Source organism: Pseudophryne corroboree, chromosome 12 (assembly GCF_028390025.1).
Source record: "Pseudophryne corroboree isolate aPseCor3 chromosome 12, aPseCor3.hap2, whole genome shotgun sequence".
NCBI lineage: Eukaryota > Metazoa > Chordata > Amphibia > Anura > Myobatrachidae > Pseudophryne > Pseudophryne corroboree.
Window position 1 is genome coordinate 122,355,849 of NC_086455.1, and position 26,498 is coordinate 122,382,346.

The 26,498-nt window shown below is 45.6% G+C and overlaps 1 protein-coding gene and 1 long non-coding RNA gene across 3 annotated transcripts in view; one reads left to right on the plus strand and one right to left on the minus strand.

Annotated features, from left to right (window-relative positions):
- LOC134980933 (uncharacterized) overlaps positions 1–26,498 on the plus strand; it is a 154,462-nt gene that overhangs the window by 20,267 nt on the left and 107,697 nt on the right. The window contains exon 2 of the long non-coding RNA XR_010190490.1: positions 24,998–25,065. This is a non-coding gene — a long non-coding RNA (uncharacterized LOC134980933). The remainder of the gene's footprint in view (positions 1–24,997; positions 25,066–26,498) is intronic.
- LOC134980932 (uncharacterized) lies at positions 1,199–25,363 on the minus strand. Of its 2 annotated transcripts, none has more exons than XM_063947971.1 (2): positions 25,248–25,363; positions 1,199–3,923 (listed from the first exon to the last, which is right to left on the minus strand). In XM_063947971.1, exon 2 carries the CDS (start codon positions 3,641–3,643, stop codon positions 1,712–1,714), a length of 1,932 nt encoding a protein of 643 aa, XP_063804041.1. In that variant the 5' UTR covers positions 3,644–3,923; positions 25,248–25,363; the 3' UTR covers positions 1,199–1,711. The 2 variants fall into 2 exon arrangements, with proteins under 2 accessions (XP_063804041.1, XP_063804042.1); XM_063947972.1 differs by lacking the exon at positions 25,248–25,363 and adding an exon at positions 24,869–25,077.

Consider the following 26,498-nt stretch of genomic DNA (forward strand, 5'->3'; position numbering starts at 1 on the left):
TCCCAGCCCAGCACACAACAGCACAGTCCCTGTTCTCAGACGCCATTACATCCTGCCATTGGTGTCAGTCTCTCTATTCCATCCTACTTTGGGCTGATTATAAGTTGGACTCTTCTGAAACCGCTTTTTCCTATGGCTGAGACATTCTACTTACTTTTATGTGATTATGTGACAATCTGCCAAAATAAGTTACAAATCTGTGTGTCTGAAAGTGCAAGCCTTTCCTTCCCACTGTTCTAGCATCTGCAGACACAACAATCATTTTTAGTGTCACCACTGTACGTCACGAGGTTGGTCAGAGACAGGTGTCCTCCCCCATAGGCTCGGCTCACATGGAGGTTGAAATTAACACCATGACATTCCTACCAGAAACTGTCACTGTGTGCATACTGATTCTCGACGACCAGTCACTGACCAGAAACGCCTACTATGTGCCAAGCACACACTTACTTGCGCCTTCCCATACAGCGTGCAGCACATGCACCAACATGTTTTACAATTCAGACACATGGGCAGCAGGCTCAAAATCAGCAGATGCATCCATTTTCACAGATGCATCCGACACAGAATGACCCCCTTTATATATAATCCCTATTGATTTTGCGCCTTTTACATCATCAACCTACCGTTACATTTTATTTATGATGTTGCAACATTCTCTCTCCTCCACAGCCCCTATATATTATTTTTATTTGGCCCTTTTGTCTACCCCCCCCCGCCCTCTCCATATATATTTCCTATAGCAGTTGGTGGCATTTTCTGTCCTCCCCCCAGATAAAGTGTATAGTGTGTATGTAACCAAAGAGATTATCACAAGGCACAATACACCCGTAAAACTACCATTGTACAAGAATTACAGAACGGCACTGGATAGTTGTTCACCATCCCGGATACAGATTGGGGTAGCGGCCGTGTTGTCCCCAGGGCATCATGCACTGCCTTCAATATGACCCTATGTCCTGCTATCTTTTCTCCCCACTGGTTTGTGGGTTTGCCTCAGTCTTATCTTCTACAGCAGGCACTTGGCATTTCCCTATGTGGGTGAACTGGTGACTTTTTGGCTGATTTAAAGTGACGGTCAGCTGTCCACTGATGCCATCTGAAAGGAATTCAGCCTCTTGTTTTACCCCTCGATGTGATGGCCTACTGACGTCAGTGAGAGCAATCCTTAACGTTACAGATAATACACGACACCATGTAGTTAAGAATCACTCTGCTTTATTGAATGTTTTAACATTGGTATAAAAAGAGAACACATAAGGGTGTAACTGATAAGTGTAAAAGGGCTCATTGGCTTAGGGGTGGTGCCCTAGTGGGGTACGTAGGGGTGGTTAATACTTGACATAACATAATTGGATATAGCAGTTGCTAGGCAGATGTTATATACGTTGCATCAAACGGAACTTAACACAAGATCTTTTAGTAACACACAGAAGTAGAAAAAGCAGGTTTCATCTGGTATAGAACTGACCTTGGATGCCAGACCCACACAAGCCTGGTATCTGTATGAGAGACAAAGGCACCTAGCACAGGGCAGCACGCATCCATGCAAACACATAAGAGTTCATATAGCATGTTTTAACCCTTCACTAGGGAAATAGAAATATTCACTTTTACACTGTAACCACCACAAGGAAACTGATCATATAAAAAGTAATATGTACAAAGACAGAAGAGGTAATCCTTCAATCCCCTCTTAGAATCATGATTATTATATGACATGATTCTGGAGTGAGGCTCCTTTCTTGTTTCTCCAGTTCTTGAGATATTGGACATAATCGTCGGGTCCCTCACTATCAGAGGAGGTGACAGGACTGGTAGTTATATCATAATACATCAGGGCCTTATCAATGCCTTTGGAGGTAAGTTTCTTTCCACAGGGAATTACACAATAAACTATAATGCCTAAAAGAATTAAAGTTATGAGTATAAATATGCTTATTTGCACAAGAGCCTGTTTCCAATTTTCAAACCACCCAAAATATTGGCTCCATGGGTTATCAATACCTGAATTTTTCTTAAGTTCTATGGATAAGGTTTCTAACTTGTTTATGGCTAAAGTAACCTTACCATTGGGACCAGTGTTGTCAGGAATATATGTACAACAGCCTTCCACCTTACTAATGTAAACACATGTACCGCCTTTTTCTGCTAGAATCATGTCAAGGGCCATTCTATTTTGAAATGTCATTTGGGAAGTGGCTTCTAGCTGTTCAGCTATACCTTTAAGAGCATCTTTGGTATCATTAACAAATCTTTGTTGATTATAATATATATAATTAATCCAGGCTACGTTTTTATTTACAGTTACTATAGGAAACAATGATTCAAAACCCGCAGCCACTTCATCTCTAGCTTTGAACTCATTTGGAACACCTCTTGGGACCCCTATAGCATCAATGTATACGTGGGGGTCAAAGCTACCTCCTGGGAGTGCTCTTTTCTTTCGATTAGCAGGAGTATTAGAGGGAGGAGTGGGGTCATCGGTGATCATTAGGAGTGGCATTATGACTTTGGCCAGGGCACACTCACCATACCATGGTGTGTCTAATTTAATTCTAAGTTTCATATCCCCACATATGTAATAAATGTCGTCTAATGATCTAGTTTGGTTGACTAAAACAGTTGTTCTTTTATTTGCACAATACCCTGGTGGGAAGGTTTTTAGATTTCTCCCTGTGGTGGTGTTAGATGTATAACAGGTATAGTTTCCAGGATATATGGTTATGGTGCTTCCTGGGTTGGGATTTTTTGACAATATGGGATATTCCCTTTTCCACATTTCGCACTGACTATCATTTGTTTTGGTGTCATTAAAAAGGCTGAAAAAACAATTTTCCTGTTCTAGGGGTATATTAAGGGGCACTGTACCGAGGTGGGGCCTAGATTTGCCACAGACATAACAGTTGCTTTTATTGTGTTTGTTAGCACTATACTTCATCCATTCCAACCAGAAATTGATGTCAGAGAAACCAGTTTCAATAGCTAGGGTGTCTTTAAAGGTGGGATTGTTAACGGCCATCATATCCTTGAAGGTGGTTATATGAGGTTTCAAGAGGTTGGGGCGTGGTTTAGAGGGCTTGAGCTGGGCATACTTTTCATTGTTAAACATATCCTGTAACAAGAATGGTGTAAGGGATGGGTTTAAAAAAAAAGATTCACCTAGGACATAGGTGCCTGCATCAGTAGACTGGGGATGTTTTATGCTTAATATGAATTTACTATCACATCTGTTTTGTCTATGAAGGGTAAGACGGGTAAGCAGGGACTCACCATATTTGTCTTTACTTGAGAGAGCCTCTTTGGGCTGGTATCCATAACCATGGCCAGAATTCCATCCCACTGATCCCCAATACGCACATTTATTTCCCCAATATTTACTAGTAACACAAATATAGGCTTCAGTGGGGGTATTACGTGTACCATACTGATCACACTGCCAGGAATAATATTTGTTAAGACAGGGAGCAATGGTACAGAAATCTATTTTGTAGGTGGCAACCTCAGTATTGGAGGAGTTATACCAAAATGTGTAGGTGCCGGATTTTTGTGTAATGTCTACTTCAGCTGTAGCTTGGCAAGTGAGGACCATTAGGATTATCAACATAGTCCCCAGGATAGAGGTAGGGGACAGGTTCCTCATCTTCCTCTGTTCTTCTGTCTTCGCTAGGTGGGAGGTCAGGGCTGTCTGCCCCCGTTCGTACCTCGCTGGAATCACTTGCTTCCCTCTCTAGGTCTGGTCTAGGAACCTTTTTCACTCGGGATGCATGGATCCAGGTGGGGCTTTCCTCTGTCAGGACTGCTGTTCTGGTTACTGCTACGACCTCTGTCTCTGGACCGTAGGTAAAGTCTCCTGGGCTCTTGTTCCTGGGGAGCACCTTCACCACGACTCTGTCTCCGACTTTAAAGGGGTGTGTAGGTTCCTGTGGATTCAAAGGGTTTTTACAAACAACCTCATGTTCAATTTCATTCAGTTTTATTATCAGGGACCTGACATACTCTTCTCTGATAAGTTCTAGATCTCCCTCCTGTATTACTAATGGTTTCTTAGCCCAAGGTGTAGGGAAGGGCCTACCCATTAATATTTCAAAGGGGGAGTAACCCAAAGTCTTTTGTGGTGTCATTCTAATTTCTGCCAAGATAATGGGAAGGACTTGCTTCCATTTGTGGAAGGTGCCTCCTGTGGCCTTCCTAAGCTTGTCTTTGAGGGTCCTATTCATGCGTTCTACGACCCCTGAACTCTGCGGGTGATACGGGATGTGGAACTTCCATTCCACCTGCAGGGCCTTTACCAAGGCCTGTGTAATTTTTGCTGTAAAGGCGGAGCCTTTATCACTATTGATTTGCAATGGGCACCCCCATCTGGGGATGATTTCCTGAGTTAGGATCCTAGCAACTGTCTTTGCATCCTCAGATTTAGTGGGGAATACCTCTGGCCATCGAGAGAACATGTCTACAATGACCAGGGCATACTCCTGTTTACCAGTACCTGGGATATGGGTGAAGTCAATTTGCAGGTGTGTAAAGGGTGTGGTGGGGTATTCAAGATGCTGATGTTTTGCCTTGTCAGGGTTGTTGGGGTTGTTTCGCAGGCAAGTGATGCATCTACTGACATACTGATCTACTAATGACTTGGCATCCGTGACATAGAAATCATTACGTAAGAGTAAGGTAGTTGTTGCCTTACTGTGGTGTCCTATGCCATGGTAGTGGGCAATAAACAAGGGTGCACTGGACTGGGGTATACAAGGTTTCCCCTCTTTGCAGATTAATCCTGTTTTAGGATTCTTCTGCAAAACTGGGTAAATCCAGTCAGCTAGGTCGGCATTGGAGGCTGAGGCCTGTAACTGGGTGATCAGGTAATGGTTGTCGAGAGCTGGGGGGGTCATGATGGACATGTGGGCCTGAGTGATGGGCTGTGAGGCCGCATGTTTGGCAGCAGAGTCAGCAAGAGCATTTCCAAGGGAGACTGCATCCTTCCCCCCCGTGTGTGCCCTGCAATGGAGGATTGCAATGTCAGAGGGCAGGGTTATGGCATGCAGAAGGTCAGAGATGAGTTGGGCATGTGATATGCCTTTTCCATCAGCTCCAAGGAAACCACGGCGTCGCCAAATGACCCCATGGTCATGCACGACGCCGTGCGCGTATTTGGAGTCAGTGTAGATGGTGACTGGTTTATTCTGGTAAAGGTGACAAGCCCTTGTGAGAGCAATGAGCTCTGCAGCCTGTGCTGACTGGTAAGGAATGGGCTGTGCTTCCAGAATAATGTCAGGGAGAGTGACAATAGCATAACCCGCTTGGTACGTGGTGTCATTGGGTCTGCTACAGGAACCATCTACAAAAATGACATCCGCGTCGGGGACAGGGACAGGGGACATGTCCAGTCTGGGGGATGTTTCTGACTCAATGGAAGCTGAGCAGTCATGGGGTTCAGGAGGGTGGTCTTCAGGACCTTTGAGCCCCAGTAGAGCGTTGAGAATGGGTGCAGGACCTGAAGAGTTGGTGGCATACTTAATGGTGAGTGAGGGGTTGTTCAAAAGGAGAACCTCATATCCACTGAGGCGCTGAGCTGACATGTGTTGTGTGTGTAACCCTTTTAAAATGGTTAGAACATCATGAGTGGTGTGAAGTATTGTTGTGTGGCCTAGGGTGAGTGTGGTGGCCATTTCAGTTACCATTGCACAGGCTGCAAGTGCCCTGAGGCAAGCAGGCATACCTTGCACTGAGACAGGCATTACTTTGGAAAAAAATGCCACTGGGCGCAACTTTCCTCCATGAAACTGTGTGAGCACCCCCGCCATGGTTTTACAATTGTCCCTTGCAAACAAATGAAAAGGTAGTACATAGTTGGGGAGGCCAAGTGCCGGACTTTTCATTAACATACACTTTAAGCTTTCATATGCAGTTAACATTTCTTGTGACCATTGTACAATATTAGGTTTGTCTTTCAGTGTGGCTTGTCTCAAAATGTTATCATAATAGGAACAATCAGATATCCACTGTCTGCAGTAATTTACCATACCCAGAAAAGACAGCAGTTCTCTCTGGGTAGTTGGGGTGACCAGGCCCAATACAGACTGAATGCGCTGTGGACTGACTTTCCTTTCCCCCTGAGTGAGCACAAAACCTAAGTAATCCACATGCTTCTTACACCATTGCATTTTTGTTTTGGACACCTTGTGTCCACATTCACAGAGCCAGTTTAACAGTGATATACCATCCTCCCGGCAGGCCTCCTCAGTTTGACTACAGAGCAGCAGATCATCTGCATACTGTAGCAGGACTGAACCATGGCGAGGTTGCCAGGGCCCCAATGTGGCCTGGAGTACAATGCTATACACAACAGGTGCGTCAATGTAGCCCTGGGGTAAACGACACCAGGTGAGTTGCTTGCCCTCAAAAGAAAATGCAAAAAGTAACTGTGTCTGTGCATCCACTGGAATGCTAAAAAATGCATTTTTTAAATCAATCACAGAAAAAAATGCAGCATCTGCAGGGATAGCTGAAATGAGTGAGTTAATGTCAGGTACAATGGGTGCTATAGGCACAATGAGTTGGTTAATTGCCCTAAGGTCTTGTACAAACCTTACACTGCCATCTGACTTAGCAACTGGGTTGACTGGTGTGCAGTAAGGTGAAATTACGTGTCTGAGAATGCCTTGTTGGAGAAACTGTTGTATCATTGGTCTAAGACCTTCAATCTTCTCTTGTGACAAGGGGTATTGCTTTTGATAGACAGGTTGTGTGTCAGGTTTCAGGGTTGCTCTATATGGTGTGCAAGGAATGAGGCCAGTGTCATAGGGACCCTCCGACCATAGAGCAGGGTTTACTTTGTCAAAATCAGGTGTAATGTCTGTTGCTTCCCACACCGGTAGGTGTGGGGACTCGACCTCCAGGCCGCTGCTAGTGGGTGAAGGGAGAATGGAGATTTCGAGTTTGCTAAGAAGATCCCTTCCCAGAAGATTAATTGGACATTCAGGTATTACAGTGAAATTGTGTTTACCCATATATGTGCCTCCCGTGGTTCTGACACTAAGGGCATCTGTCAGGTAAGCATCTGTGGGTATCCCATTGATTCCCATTGAAGGAGCAGTCTTTTCCAAGTGACCGTCGTACAGGTCGACACACAAAACACTAGTAGTTGCCCCGCTATCCACCAGGAAAGGGATTGCTCTCTTTCCTATAATCAAGGTTAGTAGCGGTGGGTCCTTCCAGTGTCTGGTGAGTTGGGCAAAGGCTGGGATACCCTCCTCCGGGCCCCGTCAGTGGGAGGGATCCTGCCAGTCAACTCGGAATCGGACATGATCCTGAAAGGGGTTGTTGTGTGACTGTCGGGGATGATCCCGGGAGGGAGCCGGAGCTTGGGGCTGTCGCTGGTTTTGTGAGGGACAAGGGCAATCCCTTGCCCAGTGATCGTCCCTTCCACAGTTGAAGCAGGAGGTTTGTTTCCTGCTGGCAGAGTCAGGGGGGTGGGGTGGCCTGGCTTGTGGGTTTTGATATCGGGCTTGTGGGTTTTGATATCGGGCTGGATTGCGGGGTGGGCCAGTAAAGTGCTGCTGGCGTCTATCTCCCCGGTTTCTCTGATTTTGGTAATTATGAGTTGGGGCATTCTGCAAGGGTTTTTTAACATCAAAGCATCCTGCAGCTTCCTTTTCATATAAGTGCTTTTCAAATTCCTTAATATTATCAGAGGTCCAGGAAGAAACACCTTGCTTAACAGGGACCATAACAGATGGCAACAAGTTATTTACAAAGGTAGAAATTAGTAAATGGTCTGTATCTACAAGAGTGAGACCTGCATCTTCAGACCAACACTTTTTAAACCTCTTCCAAAACTCAGTGACAGTTTCAGTAGGTTTTTGCTTGCATGCTACAGCAATGGGAAGGGAGGCACGGGTCTTAAAGATTTCTTTCATGTGTTCTCCAATTTCCTTCCACATTTGCTTTACACCTTCCTCGGTATTGAGGGGGTAATTAGTGGCATTGTTTAGGACTGCAGGAGTGTTGATAGAGGGAATCATTTTCCAATCCCACCCGTTGTAATGGTCTATAACCCCATCTATGATCAGCTTCATATCTTCTTGAGTATAGCTGCGTCCTGTGCAAGCCTTTTTCAAGTAAGCTATGCAGCCGTCAGGTGCAACAGTGGGTTTGGGACAGTTCTTAACAATTCTGTCTAAATCCTCTATTTCAATGGGTTTCTTTAACAATTGATCCCCTACTGTCATGAAGGGCAGGTGTGTAGCGACACCGCTGGCACCAGCACTGTTTTCAAGGAAACCAGTGCCGGATCGCGTTATGGAGGGGGTAAGAGGGTGGTTAATGACAACAGTTGAGTCAGCGTTACGGCGGGAGGTGATTTGTTTGCTAGGAGTCTGGACTGTAGTTTCAAGCTGGGTTACATATATTTGATCATGGCCCGAGCGGCCACCACCTTCAATAGGAATGTCAGAGTCGCCACCCACAATAGCTGCGTCAGGGGCACTAGGGGCGGGGGTGGTTATGCCTGTGTGGAGGGTACTGTCAGGGGGGACTGTTCCTCCTGCAGAGCCTCCTGAGCCTCCTTCCCCTCCTCCTCCTCCTCCTCCCCCTTGCATCGGCATTCGTGACAAAGCAACTGCAGCTAAAAGATCTGTGTCTTTTAAGGAGGGATATAGGGGAGTGTAGGGCGGGGGAGAAGAGTTTTTTAGAAACTTGTTGCTTCTAAATTCCTCAGCTTTATGTAGTCTGGAAGTTACAGTTTTTATTCTACGCTGTTTCTGCTTGATATTCTTGTCATACCAATGAGGTGCTATCGTGAGCCATTGCTCTCCTCCAGCACGCATATATGTCATGTCCCATTGTGGGTCATGATCATACCACGGCCAGGCTTCCTTGTCTTCCAGACAAAGACCTTTGACCATGTCCATATAAAATGGATAATTAATACCATCACGGGGGAATGGGCTGGGGCTGCCAACTTTCTCTGTCCACCCTGCTAAGTTATCCACCCAAGGGTTAACTAAATAATAATCTGTGGTGGAGTTACGAGCAACATACTCCTTACATGTCTCCCCTGGTAAAGGTGGAGGATAAATGACTGTCTTACTCTGACCCCCTCCCATAGTAAAGAATACAATCTACACCAGCTTTCTACGCAATTTCCACAACAACTTACAACAACTGTCTATGCAATATCACAACAAAAATGCAGTTTACACAAAAAAAAAAAAAAAAAACCTTCTATGCAATTTCACAACAAAAAGACTTTCTATGCAATTTCACAACAAAAAAATGCAATTTACAAAAACATTCTATGCATGCATTAGCTAACACCAGTTAATTAGTCATTGACAATATCACAATATTATCTGTATAATGAGAACATGAAATCTTTTGACGGGTACGCTTACCATTCGTACAAGATGTCAGAAAAATACAGCGTTTTAAACAGGAAGCAAGAAAAGTGTTTGAGTAAAGATATCTGGCAGACGAAAACTTACCAGCCGTCTGAACCAAATATAAGAACTTATCTCACTACAAACATACAAGAATATATTGGCGATCAAATCGGGGTATTCTCTACGTTACGTATAGACCCCAGGTCTATTTTTTTCTTTTTTTTTTTTTTAAAGTATCCCAGATACTAACGTCTTTGGAGAATTGCGCTTGGACTCCTGGTCCTTTCTCAGACGTATCTTTAAGTCCCAGACATTAAAGATTCTATGGTATCCCTGATACCTGTTTTATGCCTTTACATAAAACTACGTAATATTAAGTCCCGGACTTAAATATTACCTTATCACGTGTTCCCGGAACACGGAGTGAGTTCAAATTCAGTGTTTGAACGCAATCCCTTACGGCAAAGACAGACAATAAATTCTCTATCTTACCGGACTGGGGGCGATCAACTGAATCCCGGACGAGCCCCCACTTTGAAAGGAATTCAGCCTCTTGTTTTACCCCTCGATGTGATGGCCTACTGACGTCAGTGAGAGCAATCCTTAACGTTACAGATAATACACGACACCATGTAGTTAAGAATCACTCTGCTTTATTGAATGTTTTAACATTGGTATAAAAAGAGAACACATAAGGGTGTAACTGATAAGTGTAAAAGGGCTCATTGGCTTAGGGGTGGTGCCCTAGTGGGGTACGTAGGGGTGGTTAATACTTGACATAACATAATTGGATATAGCAGTTGCTAGGCAGATGTTATATACGTTGCATCAAACGGAACTTAACACAAGATCTTTTAGTAACACACAGAAGTAGAAAAAGCAGGTTTCATCTGGTATAGAACTGACCTTGGATGCCAGACCCACACAAGCCTGGTATCTGTATGAGAGACAAAGGCACCTAGCACAGGGCAGCACGCATCCATGCAAACACATAAGAGTTCATATAGCATGTTTTAACCCTTCACTAGGGAAATAGAAATATTCACTTTTACACTGTAACCACCACAAGGAAACTGATCATATAAAAAGTAATATGTACAAAGACAGAAGAGGTAACCCTTCACCATCCTGGTGCTCATTTTTTGTTTGTCTTGGCTATATGATACCGCTTTCACATCGCTAATGCCGGATCCCACCCGGTAAAAGAAACGTGTCCTTACCGGGTGGGATCCGGCATTTGCTCCCGTCTGCAGGCTTTCCGACCCAGCAATATACCGGGTCGGTTGCCATAGCAGCGGGAGGGCGCAGCAGCAGCAGGGGCGGGGGTGGAGGCGGCGCTGGGAGATGAGCTCATCTCCTGCGCCGCCTCTCCCTATGCTGTGAATGGGAACCGTGTCGCATCGACACGGCTCCCATTCACACCGCACCTGACCCGGTAATCAACCCGGGTATAATCCTTCTTTTATACCGGGTTGAATTACCGGGTCAGGCGACCCGCTAATTCACAGAAAGTGCTTTCACATCGCACACTGACCCGTGTCGACACGGCAATTTGCCGTGTCGATACCGGGTTATTTGTGCGATGTGAAAGGGGTATAATAAGTCTCACTCTGTGCACTGTTTAATGTCAGAGTATTGGGTTCAATCCTTAATATATATATTATATATATTTTTCCAGTATTATCTGTGTATCACCTTTCGTGGCATATGTTTATATTATCCTTGTATACCACAGTACACTTTCCATTAGGTTGTTGTGAGCTTTTGGGGACACAGACCCTATTCCTCCTCATTTATCTTTTGCACCTAATGCAGTTTCCTATCTGTACTATAGGCTAATACCACATGGACACATTGGTGTAAGTTCTTGTCACATGGCCACTGACACCATCTGCAGAAAGCATTAGCGAGAGTAAGAGCCGAGTTCTCAAGAATATAATATGCGGGTGTACAAATATTAATAAAAAAAGCCATAGACACAGACAAATATATTTACCTAAAACATACATTCCTTACAGGGGCACAAGAATATCATAAAATCATCACAAAGAATAAAAGGGACTTTACACTGTACAATTTATATACATGCCTGTGTAATGAATGTGGGTCTTTGTGGTTCCCAGTATATGAAAGATGACATACATCTCAAGCTGTTTATGTAACAGAAGGGACCTTTGTTCTTTTAACAGGATTCACCATCTGGAGCTATATTTGGACTAGTCTACTGCTCATCTACTTTATGGGCTTCATTGTGTTTCTGTGGGGAGGGGTGGGGAGAGGGGTGGGGGAGTCAGCTGTGAAGCTGCTCCTTTAATTAATTCAATGTATAAGCCCTTGGCTTCAGACAGAGTTGCTTATGTCACTACATTTACTGACAGTCATTAAAAAAAAAGGAAGTCAGTGAGAAGCAGATGTAGATGTCAATAAAATATCCCCCAATTGTGCTGATGTTACTGGGATAGTCCCAATTCACAGACTTCGATAGAGACAGCATCTCACCCAAAAGTGGGAAGAAGGTAAGGTGGGAGGGGTGGTATTCATGTGACCGGCGGTCGGGAGACCGACAGTCACATGACCTCCTCTACCATCCCGACCCCTCACTATCCTGATGGTCGGCATGCCGACCAACAGGGACTATTTCCACTCGTGGGTGTCCACGACACCCATAGAGTGGGAATAGAACCCATGGCTGCACCCGTGCTGCACTCGCCCCTCCCTGCCGTGGTCCCGGCGTCGGTATGCTGCCGGGATCCCGGCGTCGGTAAGCTGACCGGCGGTCTCCTGACCGCCGGTCAGCCGTACTACACCCGGTAGGAAATATATAGGGAGGTAGCCAGGGTTTTGTGAGGCTCCAGAGAGAGGGGAATATGATATTGATACCAAAGTTTCCAAATTCTGAGCAGGGCAGATATCCCATCCATTATTAAGTGGATAGGATAGGTATACGCCATTACCACTGGATTTATACGGCAGTACCACTGGACATTTACGGCAGTATCACTGGAATTATATGGCAGTGTCACTGAACATATACGGCAGTATCACTGGACTGGATTTATACGCCAGTACCATTGGATTTATATGGAAGTACCACTGGACATATACGGCTGTATCACTGGAATTATATGGCAGTACCACTGGACATATATGACAGTATAACTGGATTTATATGACAGAACCACTGGACATATACGGCAGTATCACTGGACTTATACGGCAGTATCACTGGACTGGATTTATACACCAGTACCACTGGATTTATACGGCAGTATCACTGGACTTATACGGCAGTATTACTGGACTGGATTTATACAGCAGTACCACTGGACATATACGGCAATACCACCGGACTTATACGGCAGTTCCACTGGACTGGATTTATACGGCAGTATCACTGTACTTATACGCCAGTACCACTGGAATTATACGGAAGTATCACTGGACATATATACGGCAGTACTACTGGACTTATACAGCAGCACAGGGACACTACCACTGGACTGATGCAGAACAACACAGCACAGCTGCAATGGACTGGACTTATACAGCAGCACTGGACATATGGCAGCAGAGGACACCACCACTGTAACTGGACTGATGCAGAACAACACAGCACAGCTGCAATGGACTGGACTTATACAGCAGCACTGGACATATGGCAGCAGAGGACACCACCACTGTGACTGGACTGATGTAGCACAAGACACCACCACTGGACTGATGCAGCACAACACAGCACCACTGGACTGGACTGGACTTAAACAGAAGCACTGGACATATCGCAGCAGAGGATACCACCACTGTGACTGGACTGATGCAGCACAACACAGCACCACTGGACTGGACTTACGCAGCAGCACTGGACATATGGCAGCAGAGGACACCACCACTGTGACTGGACTGATGCAGCATAAGACACTACACCGGACTGAGCAGCAGAAGACAGCACTGGAATCGACACCCCACTTTCCCTCCAGCACAGACACTGAGGACGGAGACACGTCCTCTCGCTACACTCTCCAATGCCGGAGTGAAAATGGCGGCTCCTTATATGGAATCCAAAACCCGCAAGAATCCGACAGCGGGATGATGACGTTTTGCCTCGTTCTGGTTTCCGAGTCAGGCGGGAAAACCCGAGTGGGGCTCGGATCCGGGCTCGGGTAGTTAAGTTTGGTAGGGTTCGGTTCTCAGGGAACCGAACCCGCTCATCTCTAATAGGTACTCCATTATGTATGTGGTTTAACAATGGTTTTCCCAGTCAGAAGGCTCTGCACTGCTGTTCTCTTGCAGAGAGAAGGGAGGGAGCTTAGAGTGTTCACTTATAGCCCAGCTTTCCAAGAAGGGATTAGAACATATGGCTTTTCCAAACAGGATTCCAATTATTGTACATACCCCATATTGGTTCCTACAGGGGGGCTTCATTCCCTAGCCAAGATGGCCACCAAACCTATTACTGTTCATGTGCTGCACCATCCTGTTACTGTGTTAGAGTGCCACAAAGATGGATGTCTTCCACTTAGCTCAGGGAAGACTCTGCGACAACCACTACAGAGACACTGCCAAAACCGCTATACAGAGCCTGGTATAGCTTGCAGCCACACCACTACCTGGTTACCTACATACAGTCACTGGCCAGTGTGCATACATGTGAGTAGGATTGTCCTGCATGTACCATCAATAAACCACTTCACTGGTTAAGTATTCAGGTTGTTTGTAGTTCAAGGTATCCACTGGTGTGTACATGAACTCTGCCACCTCAACCTGCACACACATTTTCCAACACCATCCAACACCAATCATACTGGATTTTCTAAGCAGCATCTGAGCTTAAGATGTCTTCAGCAGGTAGTCACGGATGCAAGAACTGGTAGGGCAGCACATTCTGCCAAAACACAGTCAGAGAAATATATAAGATTTGCAAGGGGGTTTCCAATGATTTATATGTAGAAGCAGCATACACACCGGCATTCTAGCCTGTGTGCCCTCCTGGTACAGCAGTCCTTTTAATAATACAGTGGAAGGTGGCGCTGTTTAATTCAATGTTTCAGACAAGTTTTTTTTGGCCTTTCATCAGGGATATATATATCAAAACATAAATAGCAGGATGTACGTTTTGGGGTTTTTACGGCAATTTCATATGTAGGAACCTTGGGACCCTGTGTTTCCGATGAGGAGGGTAACGGCAGCTATTGCTGACGTTACCCTTTAGAAGCCTATGGGCTTATTTTCGCAATCTTCCTGTGATGGATCTGGTATGGATCCCTCCCAGCATACCCGATAGAAGCCTAAGGGGTTCTTTCTGAGAGGGATCCAATTGGATCCCTCCCAATACACCCTCTGCCTCCTGGGGCCGAAACACAGAGGTACCGGCATAGCGAAGGGGAGCTCTTTTCAAAAGAGCTGTCCTTTGTTATACTACTCGTATATGTTAGTACATATGTGATTAGTATCATACAATGTTTAACAGAATATAGGGGGTCATTCCGACCCGATTGCTCGCTGCAGTTTATAGCAGCGCAGCGATTGGGTCGGATCTGCGCATGCGCTGGCGCCGCAATGCGCTGGCACATGCTGGGTGGCCGAAGGCCGTTGTAGTGTAGCGATCGCCTCTGCCTGATTGACAGGCAGTGGCGGTCGCTGGGTGGGAGGGGGCTGGACTGCAGCGTTAAGCCGGACAGCGAGGAGGTTCTCCCGGCCAGCCGCAGGGAGTTACTCCTGAAATGCAAAAGCATCGCCGCTGTGCGATGCTTTTGCATTTCTGCGGGGTGGGGGGGGGGGGCGGCACTGACATGCGGGGCGGACTAGCTCTGTGCTGGGCGTCCCCCCGCATGTCTGAGTGCCTGGTCGTAGCTGTGCTAAATTTTGCACAGCTACGATCAACTCGGAATGACCCCCCTAGTCCGCAGCTTTAGTATTAGTACATCCTGCCCAAAGTCTTACTTAGTTTAAATAGCCTCTAGCCACGGTGTGCATATTCTATGACTTCCGGTACGTGTGTGATGAAGCATGATGCATGACAACAAGTGATACACCATCACCAACATAAATCAATGGCGGTTATTCAGATTCCGTAGCAGATTTTTGCTAAAATAGCAATAACTGTTACGGATAAAATCGCATGCTGGTGGCCACCCAGCACAGGGCATGGCCACCCAGCATGTGTTACGCAGTCCAGATATGCAATCACAATTCAATTGCAATTGCATTGCACCAATCTTGAAATAGAGGTAGACACTTATATACACAGCCAGCATATACAGACACACCACCGCCATCTTTCCTATCGCAGGAAATGGTGAGATCATCCGGCCATCCCAAAAATGGCCATGACATACCTGCATTTCCTGTGCCACTCTCCCCCAACACCGCCCCCGACCGCCAGTCGCGTGTCAATCAGTATGCAATCGCATCCTTCCAGCATGCAATCGTATAGTGGAAGCCCGCACACGTGCACTGCAATCGCAGCAGATGCAAAAATCGTCCATCTATGATTTTTGCAAAACAGCGTCCACCTCTGAATAGCCCCTTATATGCATAATACACAAAGGAACGCTGGATTACATTTAACAGCTCACAACTTCTTGTCATATTATAACACTTTCTCACAACCAGCACTCATTCTACATAACCAAGCAGCTCAGTATACCTTATCTATAACAAACAATGTCTCACTAAATATATAGACTTTATTTTTGAACACATTAAAGCTGCCTTATTTATATGGTTTGGCATTAAACATTGTTATAGGTTAGGGCTTGCTATGACAATGTTTAGCACCAAACCATATAAACTATACCCTAGGAATAATATATGTGCTGTCATCAGCCTTAATTTGTATAACTAAAAAAATGAGCAGCGCTCCCCCTGATGAAGCTCAAATTAAACTATAAGTGAACACAACCTTTCAAAAAATACAAATAGCTATAAAGTGAAATCAATAGTCCATATAAAAAAAGAAAAAAATGATCACTTCATTGTGCAAGTGTGGTTTTCCTTTAGGAGTGCTGTAAAACACGGTTTTAAGCCTTAACACAAGCTGGACTTTCTAATGATTGGTACACAGAAGGACAACAGATCGGCCTTACGGACGATCCACCGTCCTATCTAACGATTGGCAAGTGCATACACCCAAAAGCGGATCTGGCTACGGGCACACATGATTTTTGCCCGGGGCGCCGCCTTCCGGAGGGCGCTGCACCATGGCAAGATCCGCTACTGTTTGTCAGTGCCCCCCGGTGCTGTGCAGCGCTGTGAAGGAAACTAGATGGGTAGATGCTACCCGTCTAGTTTCCCTTCATGTAGAGGACCTTTGCTGTGCGGTGCGCGATGACGTCATCGCGCACCGCACAGCATTGTGGGAATAGCACATAGACGCTAGGGGTCATAATTGACCTCTAGTGTCTATGATGTGCTATGGGAGAGACGTCATGACGTCTCTCCCATAGATCCGAGGAACGGCGCGGCGGAGGTCAGCAGCAGTCGGGAATCAGAAGCGGGGATAGTAAGTATTAATTCTTTTTTTTTTTTTAAGTGGCATTACTCTACAGGGGGCAAGAGGGGCACAACTCTACAGGGGGCACAAATGGGGGCACAACTCTACAGGGGGCACAAATGGGGCACAACTCTACAGGGGGCGTAACTGATTATGCCCCTGTATGAAGCCACGCCCCTATTTTTGCCCGGGGCGCCACAAGGGCTAGAACCGGCCCTGCATACACCATACCTGCCAACATCGAAGAAGGTGGAGCCGGGACTTGTGCGCGGCAAAGCCACACCTGAACAGGGTTGTAGCCTTGTGAAAGGGGCATGGCTTAGAGGGGATGATGCGTCTGCAAGCCACAGCTCCCTATTTTGGCACTTGGGGGGCATGCCCAGCGCACTGTGAGCTACTGGCATGCCCCCAGCCCCCTGTCTCCTGTGAATAGACGCAGGAGAATTCCCCCTGGGCAGCGACTATCTGATCGCAGGACAGTGTAATTTGCAGCACAGCGATCAGGTCTGAATTAGGCCCATTGATCATACTTATTCACGCTTTATTCATTCATCCTTTTCACTTGAGTGAGGTGGAATTTTTTTTTAGTTCATTGATTAAATCTTTTTTTGTGTTTTATTTTTGAGACATCACCAGTAAACAAGACACATTATTGAGGTAACAATAATGACAATAATTTTGTTTTGTTATTGCACCTATTATGCATCAAGTAGCATTATGCCTGTAATAAAATAATACATAAATTGCTCAATAATAAATCAATAAAATATTCCTAATAAATTAAAATAGTAAATGATTATTGGTTTCTTCATAAAATAATACATTTTAATTGGCTAGTTAATAAAATAAAATAAAACTTTACTTTTGGCTATTAATAAATTAGTATGCCATAGGCAAATGCAGGGGGGGGGGGGGTTCCAGTTGCCCAGAAACCCCCTCCTCTTGAAAAGTGACTCAAATTATGACAACAATAGCAATGGTATATATTACAGTTACTATATCTGCCACCACATCATGCAGTTTAAGGGACAGAGTGGAGCTGCTGCACATGCCCTGTGGTGGCAGTTTCTTCTACCCAGTTTGCTGTGTATGAGGATATGAGTCCTCAATCAGTGTACTGGACCAGAGAGTAGCTGCCAGGAAAAAGAGACAGGAGTCTTATCATGAGGTGGGAGAATGTGTGCTTAGAAAGTGCAGTACTAGTTCTATTATGTTTGTGTATTTAATTATTTATTTATGTATTTATTATGGTATGCTTAACCTTTCCTGACCACTTATTTACATTATTTAAATATTTGATGCAGCCTATACTAGAGACCATCTATAGTGTTAAATATTAATACTGTATTCCATACAGTATACAGTGTATAAAAATACCAATGTTTACATTAATGTCCAAGGTCTTTACTAGGTTCTTCTACTGCTCCCCCAAACACCCGCACTTGCTCCAATGTTCCGCAGGGTGGGAGATTGTGGACTGCATTTGAAAACCCCCCTCTAGAAATACTGCGTTTGCCACTGTATACTAATGTTGGTTTCTTATTAAAACATGAAATAATATTGGCTTCTTAAAGGTAATACATTAATGCTGACTCTTTAATAAATGAATACATTCATATTGGCTTCTTAATCATGTAATACATTAATACAGCCTAAGGCTCCTAAATGAATAAATATATCCCATATAATTAATAAGGTAATGTTGTCTCCTCAATAAATTATTTATTCTTTCAGAAGACAGAGCAGCTAGCTGACACAGCATGGTGACCTATGTATAAAAAGTCCGTCTTTTTCTGGCGAGTTTCTCCATATCGCATGTGACTTTGCAAACTGCACACAACACGCGCGATTTGAGGTCTCAGTAAATGCGATGATTTGGCTCTTAAAATCGCATGTAATGTGTGATCATTTGCAAACCACAGACAAAACCACTGCTTAGTAAGTCCCCCCCCCCAAAAATAAATAAATAATGAGACTCTAATAATGGGCTGAATGTAATGCCCCCCAAGTTGGGCAGCCGTGCGGAATGGTGGCCGAACTCTGACTTTTTTTCAAAGGGCCAATCACTTACAAGACAAAGCCATGCTTTGTAAGTGATTGCCCCTTTAAAAAAACGTCAGAGATCAGCCGGCATCCAACACAACCGCCGAACTCGGATGTCATTACATCCGGACCTATGTGTTCTAATTGTCTACATTTTTGTTCCAAAATAATTCACCCAAAAGTTCAAAATCAATGTACACTTTACAGGAATACATATGCAAGTAAAATAAAACCCCTATTGATTTGGCAGAGGGATCTTTGAGCGTATCAGCAGAGCCAGGTCAATATTTTTTATTCCATGCACTACATGCTAAGTAAAGCACCACAGCATATTGGATAAAAAATGAAAGGCCAGGAAATTATCCTCTGGTTAGTGTATTTATAATAAGGACGGATTGGCCATCTGGCACTTCTGGCAATGCCAGTTATGGTCCAGATAAGAAAATTGTAATACTGTATATTTGTCATCCACTGCCTGTCACCCACTGCTGTCAACCTCTCGCTGGTGTCACCCTCTCCTTATCACCCAATGCTGTCACCCTCTCCCTAGCACCACCTGCCTCTACCTTGTTTCACCCTCTCCCTGTCACCCACTGCCTCTCCGTCACCCATTGTATCACCCTGGCATCACCCACTGCATCTACCTGGCATCACTCTCCCTGTCACCCTCTCCTTGTTATCCCCTCCCTAGCCACTGCCTGTCACACTCTCCCTAGCACCCAGTACCTCTCCCTGGTGGCACCCCTTCTCTGTCACTCACGGCCTCTTCATGACACCACTAATTGCCTCTCCCTGTCACCCACTGCCTCACCCTGTCACCATCTCTTTGGTGTCACCCACTGCCTCTCCCTGGTGTCAACCTTTCCCTGTTGCCCGCTACCTGTCACCGTCTCCCTGGCATCACCCACTGCTTTTTCCTGGTGTCACCCATTGCCTCTCCCTGGCGTCATCCTCCCTGTCAACCTTACCTTCACCCTCACTGCCTCTCCCTGGCATTACTCGCTGCTTGTCACCAACTGTCTCCCCCCGTCACCTCCTTCCTTTCACCCACTGTCTCTTCAAATAACCCTCTTTCCATCACCCTTTCCATCCCTCACTGCCAGTCACCCTCTCACTGTTAACCACTACCTCTCTGTGTCACCTTCTCCTTGTCACCCACTGCCTCTTCCAGTCACCCTCTCCCTGTCATCCTCCCCATCATCCTCAGTATCTTCCTGTCACCCTCTGCCCATCACCCTGTGCGTCTTCCCGTCATCTTCTGCCTTTCCCCATCACCCCCTGCTTCTCCCTGTCAACCACTGCCTCTGTCTCCCTGTCACTCTCTGCCATGTGGCATTTTATGAACTTAGGCTGGGGCAGCGAAAGGAGGACCAAAGAATATTTTTGCACCTGGGCCCACCACTCACAAGTTCCACCACTGTCCCAAGATCAAGCACTTTTTCAGTATCTAAATATAAAAGGTACCTAGGAGCCACTGTTGTAGAGGTGTCTAGGGACTGCCGCACTGTAAGTACCTATCCAATATTGGTAACTAAGTTGCTTCCCCAGACAAAGCCTGTTTGTTTCAAGTGTATAATCAAGGGAAGAATCCTCTTTAACCGCTCAGACAGAATTTTAGTGAGTAACTTATAGTCTACATTATAGGTCTATAGGAGGGATGGACTGGGGCTTTCAAACTGTCCTGACATACTACTGTGCACGAAAAGGGGGTGCGACCACAGCTCTTAACAGGCGAGCCATGAGTCACAGGTAAATTGGAAAGCTTTATTATATTTATCATGACAAATATTAGTACTGTAGCGCTATTTTATTATGTGTTATTATACTTTTAATGGAGAAAAGTAGAGGGCAATCTAAACAAATAAAAAATAACTAGGAATGTATATTGTTCAAGAACTGCAGAGGTGTATGCCAGCTGCCATATTTTATTTTACTGGGCACATGCCAACCCTCCAATACCTTTTGTTTTTTAAATTATAAATAACACAGATGTTTTCTTCAACTTTTAACTGTGTGCACGGTTACTTATAGAACCAAAATGTTTCCACAGACCTTGCTTTGATTCTTGGCAGTTCTTTTATATGCTCATTTATAGGACTTTAGAGAGATCAGCTGACTTTGAATGGAGCATAAACTGTTTTGATCAACATATGGCACAACTATAAAGCCCAATGTTAATGGAGCATATACTGCACAGTATATAGAAGGCAGCCCTGCCTTGGACTGGAAAATAGCACTGGGAGAGGAGGGGTGACAAACCAGCCTGACCTTTACTGGAGACATGACCAGGTTAAAAGAATAGTAAACCGAATATAACCCCCTTTTAGCATTAATATATGGAATAGTGAGTGGTTATTTACTAGAGAAACAAACTGTCATACCCTGCAATGTACAGCACTGTGCAAAAGTTTTAAGCAGGTGTGGAAAAATGATGCAAAGTAAAACTGCTTTCAAAAATAGATGTGTTCGTTTATTTGTATCAATTAACAAAATGCAAAGTGAATAAACAGAAAATAAATCTAAATCAAATAAATATTTGGTTGTCACGGATGTGCTGAGTTGTGAATGCGGACAGGCATGTGTTGTTGGATTGAGGTCTGATATAGCCAGGGGTTAAAGTGAGCCGGAAAGGGGCGGAACTGCGTTCCGTCAGTTCCACTTGGAGATGGAACGCAGTTCCGCCTCCTCCGGCTCACCTAACCCGATGTGTGTCCGGCGCTGCAGGGAGATGCCGGGCGCCTGCTGAGATTGTGTTACCGGCGGCAGCCGGAGGCAGGAGCTCAGTACTGAGCTCAGGCTTCCGGCGCTGTCACTGTGCGCTATGGGAGAGACGTCATGACGCCTCTCTCATAGTGCTGAATAACAGGCGCCCAGAGGACTGCAGCGGCCGGACACGGAGCGGGGCTCGGTGAGTATGGTGTATTTTTTTTCTGTTGTATTACTACAGAGGGGCACCTACTGGGGGCAAACTACTGGGGGGCAGTACTACAGAGGGGCACCTACTTGGGGCAAACTACTGGGGGGCATTACTACAGAGGGGCACCTACTGGGGGCAAACTACTGGGGGACATTACTACAGAGGGGCACCTACTGGGGGCAAACTACTGGGGGGCATTACTTCTGAGGGGCCTCTACTGGGGGCAAACTACTGGGAGGCATCTACTGTGGGCAAACTACTGGGGGGGCATTACTACAGAGGGGCACCTACTGGGGGCAAATTACTGGGGGGCATTACTACAGAGGGACACCTACTGGGAGGCATCTACTGGGGGACATTACTACTGGGGGGCATCTACTGGGGGCAAACTACTGGAGGGCATCTACTGGGAGCAAACTACTGTGGGGCATCTACTGGGGGCAAACTACTGGGGGGCATTATTACTGGGGGCAAGCTACAAGGGGGCAAACTACAAGGGGTCGTAACTACAGGGGCAATACTACTTGGAGGCATTACTACTGGGAGCATTATTACTGGGGGCTAAACTACAAGGGGGCATAACTACAGGGGCTAAACTACTGGGGGCATAACTACAGGGGCTAAACTACAAGGGGGCAAACTACAGGGGGGCATTACTTCTGGTGGCTAAACTACAAGGGGCAAACTACTGGGGCTAAACTACTGGGGGCATTACCACTGGGAGGTTAAACTAAAGGGGGGGTAAACTGCTGGGGTCATAACTGCAGGGGCATTACCACTGGGGGCATAACTACTGGGGCTAAACAACAGGGGGCATTACTACAGGCAACATTACTACTGGGGGCAATACTACACAGGGGCATTACTAATGGGGGCACTACTAATGAGGGCATTGTAAAGGGGGCACTTCATAAGGGGCATCACTCCTGGAGACATAAGGGGCACTACTACTGGGGGCATTGCATAAGGGGCACCACTACTATGGGCTCTATATAAGGGGCACTACCACTGTGGGCACTACCAGTACAGTGGACATTGCATAAGGAGCACTACTACTGTGGGCACTGTATAAGGGGTGCTACTGCAGTGGGCATTATGTGTATTATGGGGAGCTACTAATGTGGGCATTATTACTATTGTGTGACCACGCCCCTTTCTTTTTGAAACCACACCCTTTTTTCGGCGCGCGCCTACGACGCGCGCAATACCTTTATTACTTGGTTCCACCACCTCTCTAGGACCACTTTAAGCACTGGATATAGCTCTTCCTCATGCGATAAATAGACAAGACTGAAGCATAATAATTAACTGCCTGGAGTAATGTTGCAGCGTGAAAGGATGACAACTTGCATCCTACCACACAAAGGGCGGGATGTACTAATGTACATCGCCGCCCATCGCCGCCCTGCGCCACGATGCTGATCGCATTTGTACTAACATATGCGATCAGCATTGCGGAGGACAGCTCTTCCGATAAGAGCTGTCCTCCGCGATGCACAGCGGCAGTCTGACTTCCGGGATTCGATCCCAGGAGTCAGTCTGCGCATGCGCGGGGTGACGGGGGCGGCCGCAGGGCATGCTGGAAGGGATCCGATCGGATCCCTCACACAGCGCCGCGGAGAGAAGCCCATAGGCTTCTATGGACTATCGCCAGCTAAAGCTGGCGAACCCCGCCGCGGCGCTGACCTGCCGGACGTGGGTTAGTACATCAGGAAAAGGCGGTAAACGGGGTTTACCGCATTTTCCGCTTAGTACATCTGGCTCAAAGACACTGGTACACTCATAGAAATAGATTACCACAAAGACAAAATTATATCGCTTTAACACAGAGACAGATGTAGAAAAACAATGGCACACAAATAGAAAGGAGCTACCAGACATATACATATATATATTTTTTTAAAGTTCTCATATATGATTGATGACAGTATGCTCTGAATTTTAGATAATAGGTGCACACCCTGTCTAAAGTGCCCCAGGCCCTTAAATCCAGCTCAGGGTGGAATAAACTAACGTTGTAAACTAAAATGCTGTCTTGACACTTTTTCTGGGTATTAACAGAGCTAAGAACCAATCAGTTTTGTCTAACAATACCATAACCTGTACACTGTTCTATAATCCGGCAAGCAACTATGACTAGAATGTTATTTTCTGAAACGGTACAAGAGTTTATGTAATTTAGTCTCGCTCAGTCATGGAATACAGAAGCACAAGTCAAACACACTTATGTGTTAGCAAAGTGTGACAGGACGGAATCCCAGCAGCTGTTACTCTCAGTGGATCTCTCTTGATTGAAGTCGTATCCGCTCACCTACAAGTCACCAAGGTCAGGAGTCTCCCTCAATTCCCATAGACTAGCTTGCTTTACTGTCAGAGTGGCACTCACATATCTCTTTTATAGGCCCTCATTCCGAGTTGTTCGCTCGCTAGCCGCTTTTCGCAGCAGTACACACGCTAAGCTGCCGCCCTCTGGGAGTGTAGCTTAGCTTAGCAGAATTGCGAACGAAGTATTCGCAATATTGCGAAAAGATTTTTCTGTGCAGTTTCTGAGTAGCTCGAGACTTACTCTTCCAGTGCGATCAGTTCAGTGCTTGTCGTTCCTGGTTTGACGTCACAAACACACCAAGCGTTCGCTCAGACACTCCCCCGTTTCTTCAGCCACTCCCGCGTTTTTCCCAGAAACGGCAGCGTTTTTTCACACACTCCCATAAAATGGCCAGTTTCCGCCCAGAAACACCCACTTCCTGTCAATCACACTCCGATCACCAGAACGAAGAAAAAACCTCGTAATACCATGAGTAAAATACCAAACTTCTTAGCAAATTTACTTGGCGCAGTCGCAGTGCGAACATTGCGCATGCGCAATTAGCGGAAAATCGCTGCGATGCGAAGAAAATTACCGAGCGAACAACTCGGAATGAGGGCCATAGTCACTTCACAGGCAAGCTGCAGCACACACCACTTGTCACAGCTGGGCCTTGTAGTGCCATAGACAGGTAGCCCAGACTATTAGCCTGTCTCTTAGTTGAATCTCACCTGATCTATCTGAGCTGCTGGGGGATCCCAGCTCTCAACTTTGGATTTGCACTCTGGAAACCACTTACTGGTTTGTCTTTCTTCCAACCTTCCTTGCTTCCTCAAATCCTGTACTCTCCTCCTCTCCAGGTAGGACCATGGGTGCTCTGATGTCTCTCCTGATGTCACTCCTGAGGTTCATCATTCGCAATTACAAGGTATAAATATTATAAGTATTAGTTTGATCTACAAGTAGTTTGAACTGTTGGCAGAGTGTTGCAGTGTTGGATAGGGATGTTAGTCCACACAACGGCACTTAACCAGATTGTTGGTTTATTCAGAGAACAGAAGGTAACAGTTTGACTAACACATAAGAGGTTCTGCAGCAGCAGGAACTTACATCAAGGTGACAGAGTGATACAGCGGTTACACAGCTGCTATAACTATGCAGGGTGCGGCTGCGGTCAGACAAGGTCACACTACGCAGTAGACTATAAGCTGCGCGTCCGTGCAGTCAGACTCCCCCAGGAAGAGCTTGGAAGAAGTGCACGGTCCAACCCGGACAGCATCATCAGGAACCTCCTCCTGCATGAGCTAACACTAGGAGTAAAACACTAGAGCAGGGGAGCTGACTCTAGAGCTGTTATGGAGACAGATCACTGAGTGCTCTACTCTGCAACATGAACATGGTCGAAAGAGGACGAATTTCTCAAAGTTAACTTGATTATTCAACCATTCAAAAATTTTATGATAATCGAAAATCTAAATTTTGCACTTTTCTACAGATGCGACTAGCTGTTTTGAAAACCAAACCATTGCAGGTTCCAGCATATCTAATGATACCACAAGAAAGCAAGATTAAGACCATTTGTAGGGAAGAAGATACAGTATATTGCAGCCTCTAGCCAGGAAAGGTCCCCTTATATCTGCCCTCCTCACCCATTAGAATTTGTTTTAACGTTCTAATCCTGAAAGCAAAATCTAATTTTTGCATGTGTGCTCCAATGGAGAAGCACCCATAGCTAGAGGCGTAGTGTGGAGACATGACACCCGGAGCAGGGCCATGTCACGGCGCCCCCACCCAGGGGTGTATCTAGGCATCTGAGCGCCCCTGGCAAAGTCAGGGGCAGCACCAACCCCCCCCCCCCCCCGACACACACAAATTTGAAATAAGGGAGCAGTGTCAAGAAAGAAATGTGGCCTTGTGGAGAAGGGGCATGGCTACACAATAGTACTTCCAATTCAAATTATGTCACACAGTATCACATTACACCGCACAGTAGTGTCTCTTATTCACATTACACTTCACGTTACGCCACACAGTCATACCCCTATAGAAAACACAGTCTATAATAAAGGGCATATGGGAAATGCAAATAGAAAATGGAAATGTGGACCAATGCTAATAAATATATTCATAATTTTATATGGGGAATGTGGTCAAACCAAATTTGTCATTAGTATATCTGATCCTGCCGATAGGCACACACATATACACTTACATACATAGTCACGCACAAAACACATACATACACTGCTCAAAAAAATAAAGGGAACACTAAAATAACACATCCTAGATCTGAATGAATGAAATATTCTTATTAAATACTTTGTTCTTTACATAGTTGAATGTGCTGACAACAAAATCACA

Coding starts and splice junctions, on each gene's coding strand:
- LOC134980932 (XM_063947971.1), bottom strand. CDS start 3,643: ATGAGGAACCTGTCCCCTACCTCTATCCTGGGGACTATGTTGATAATC.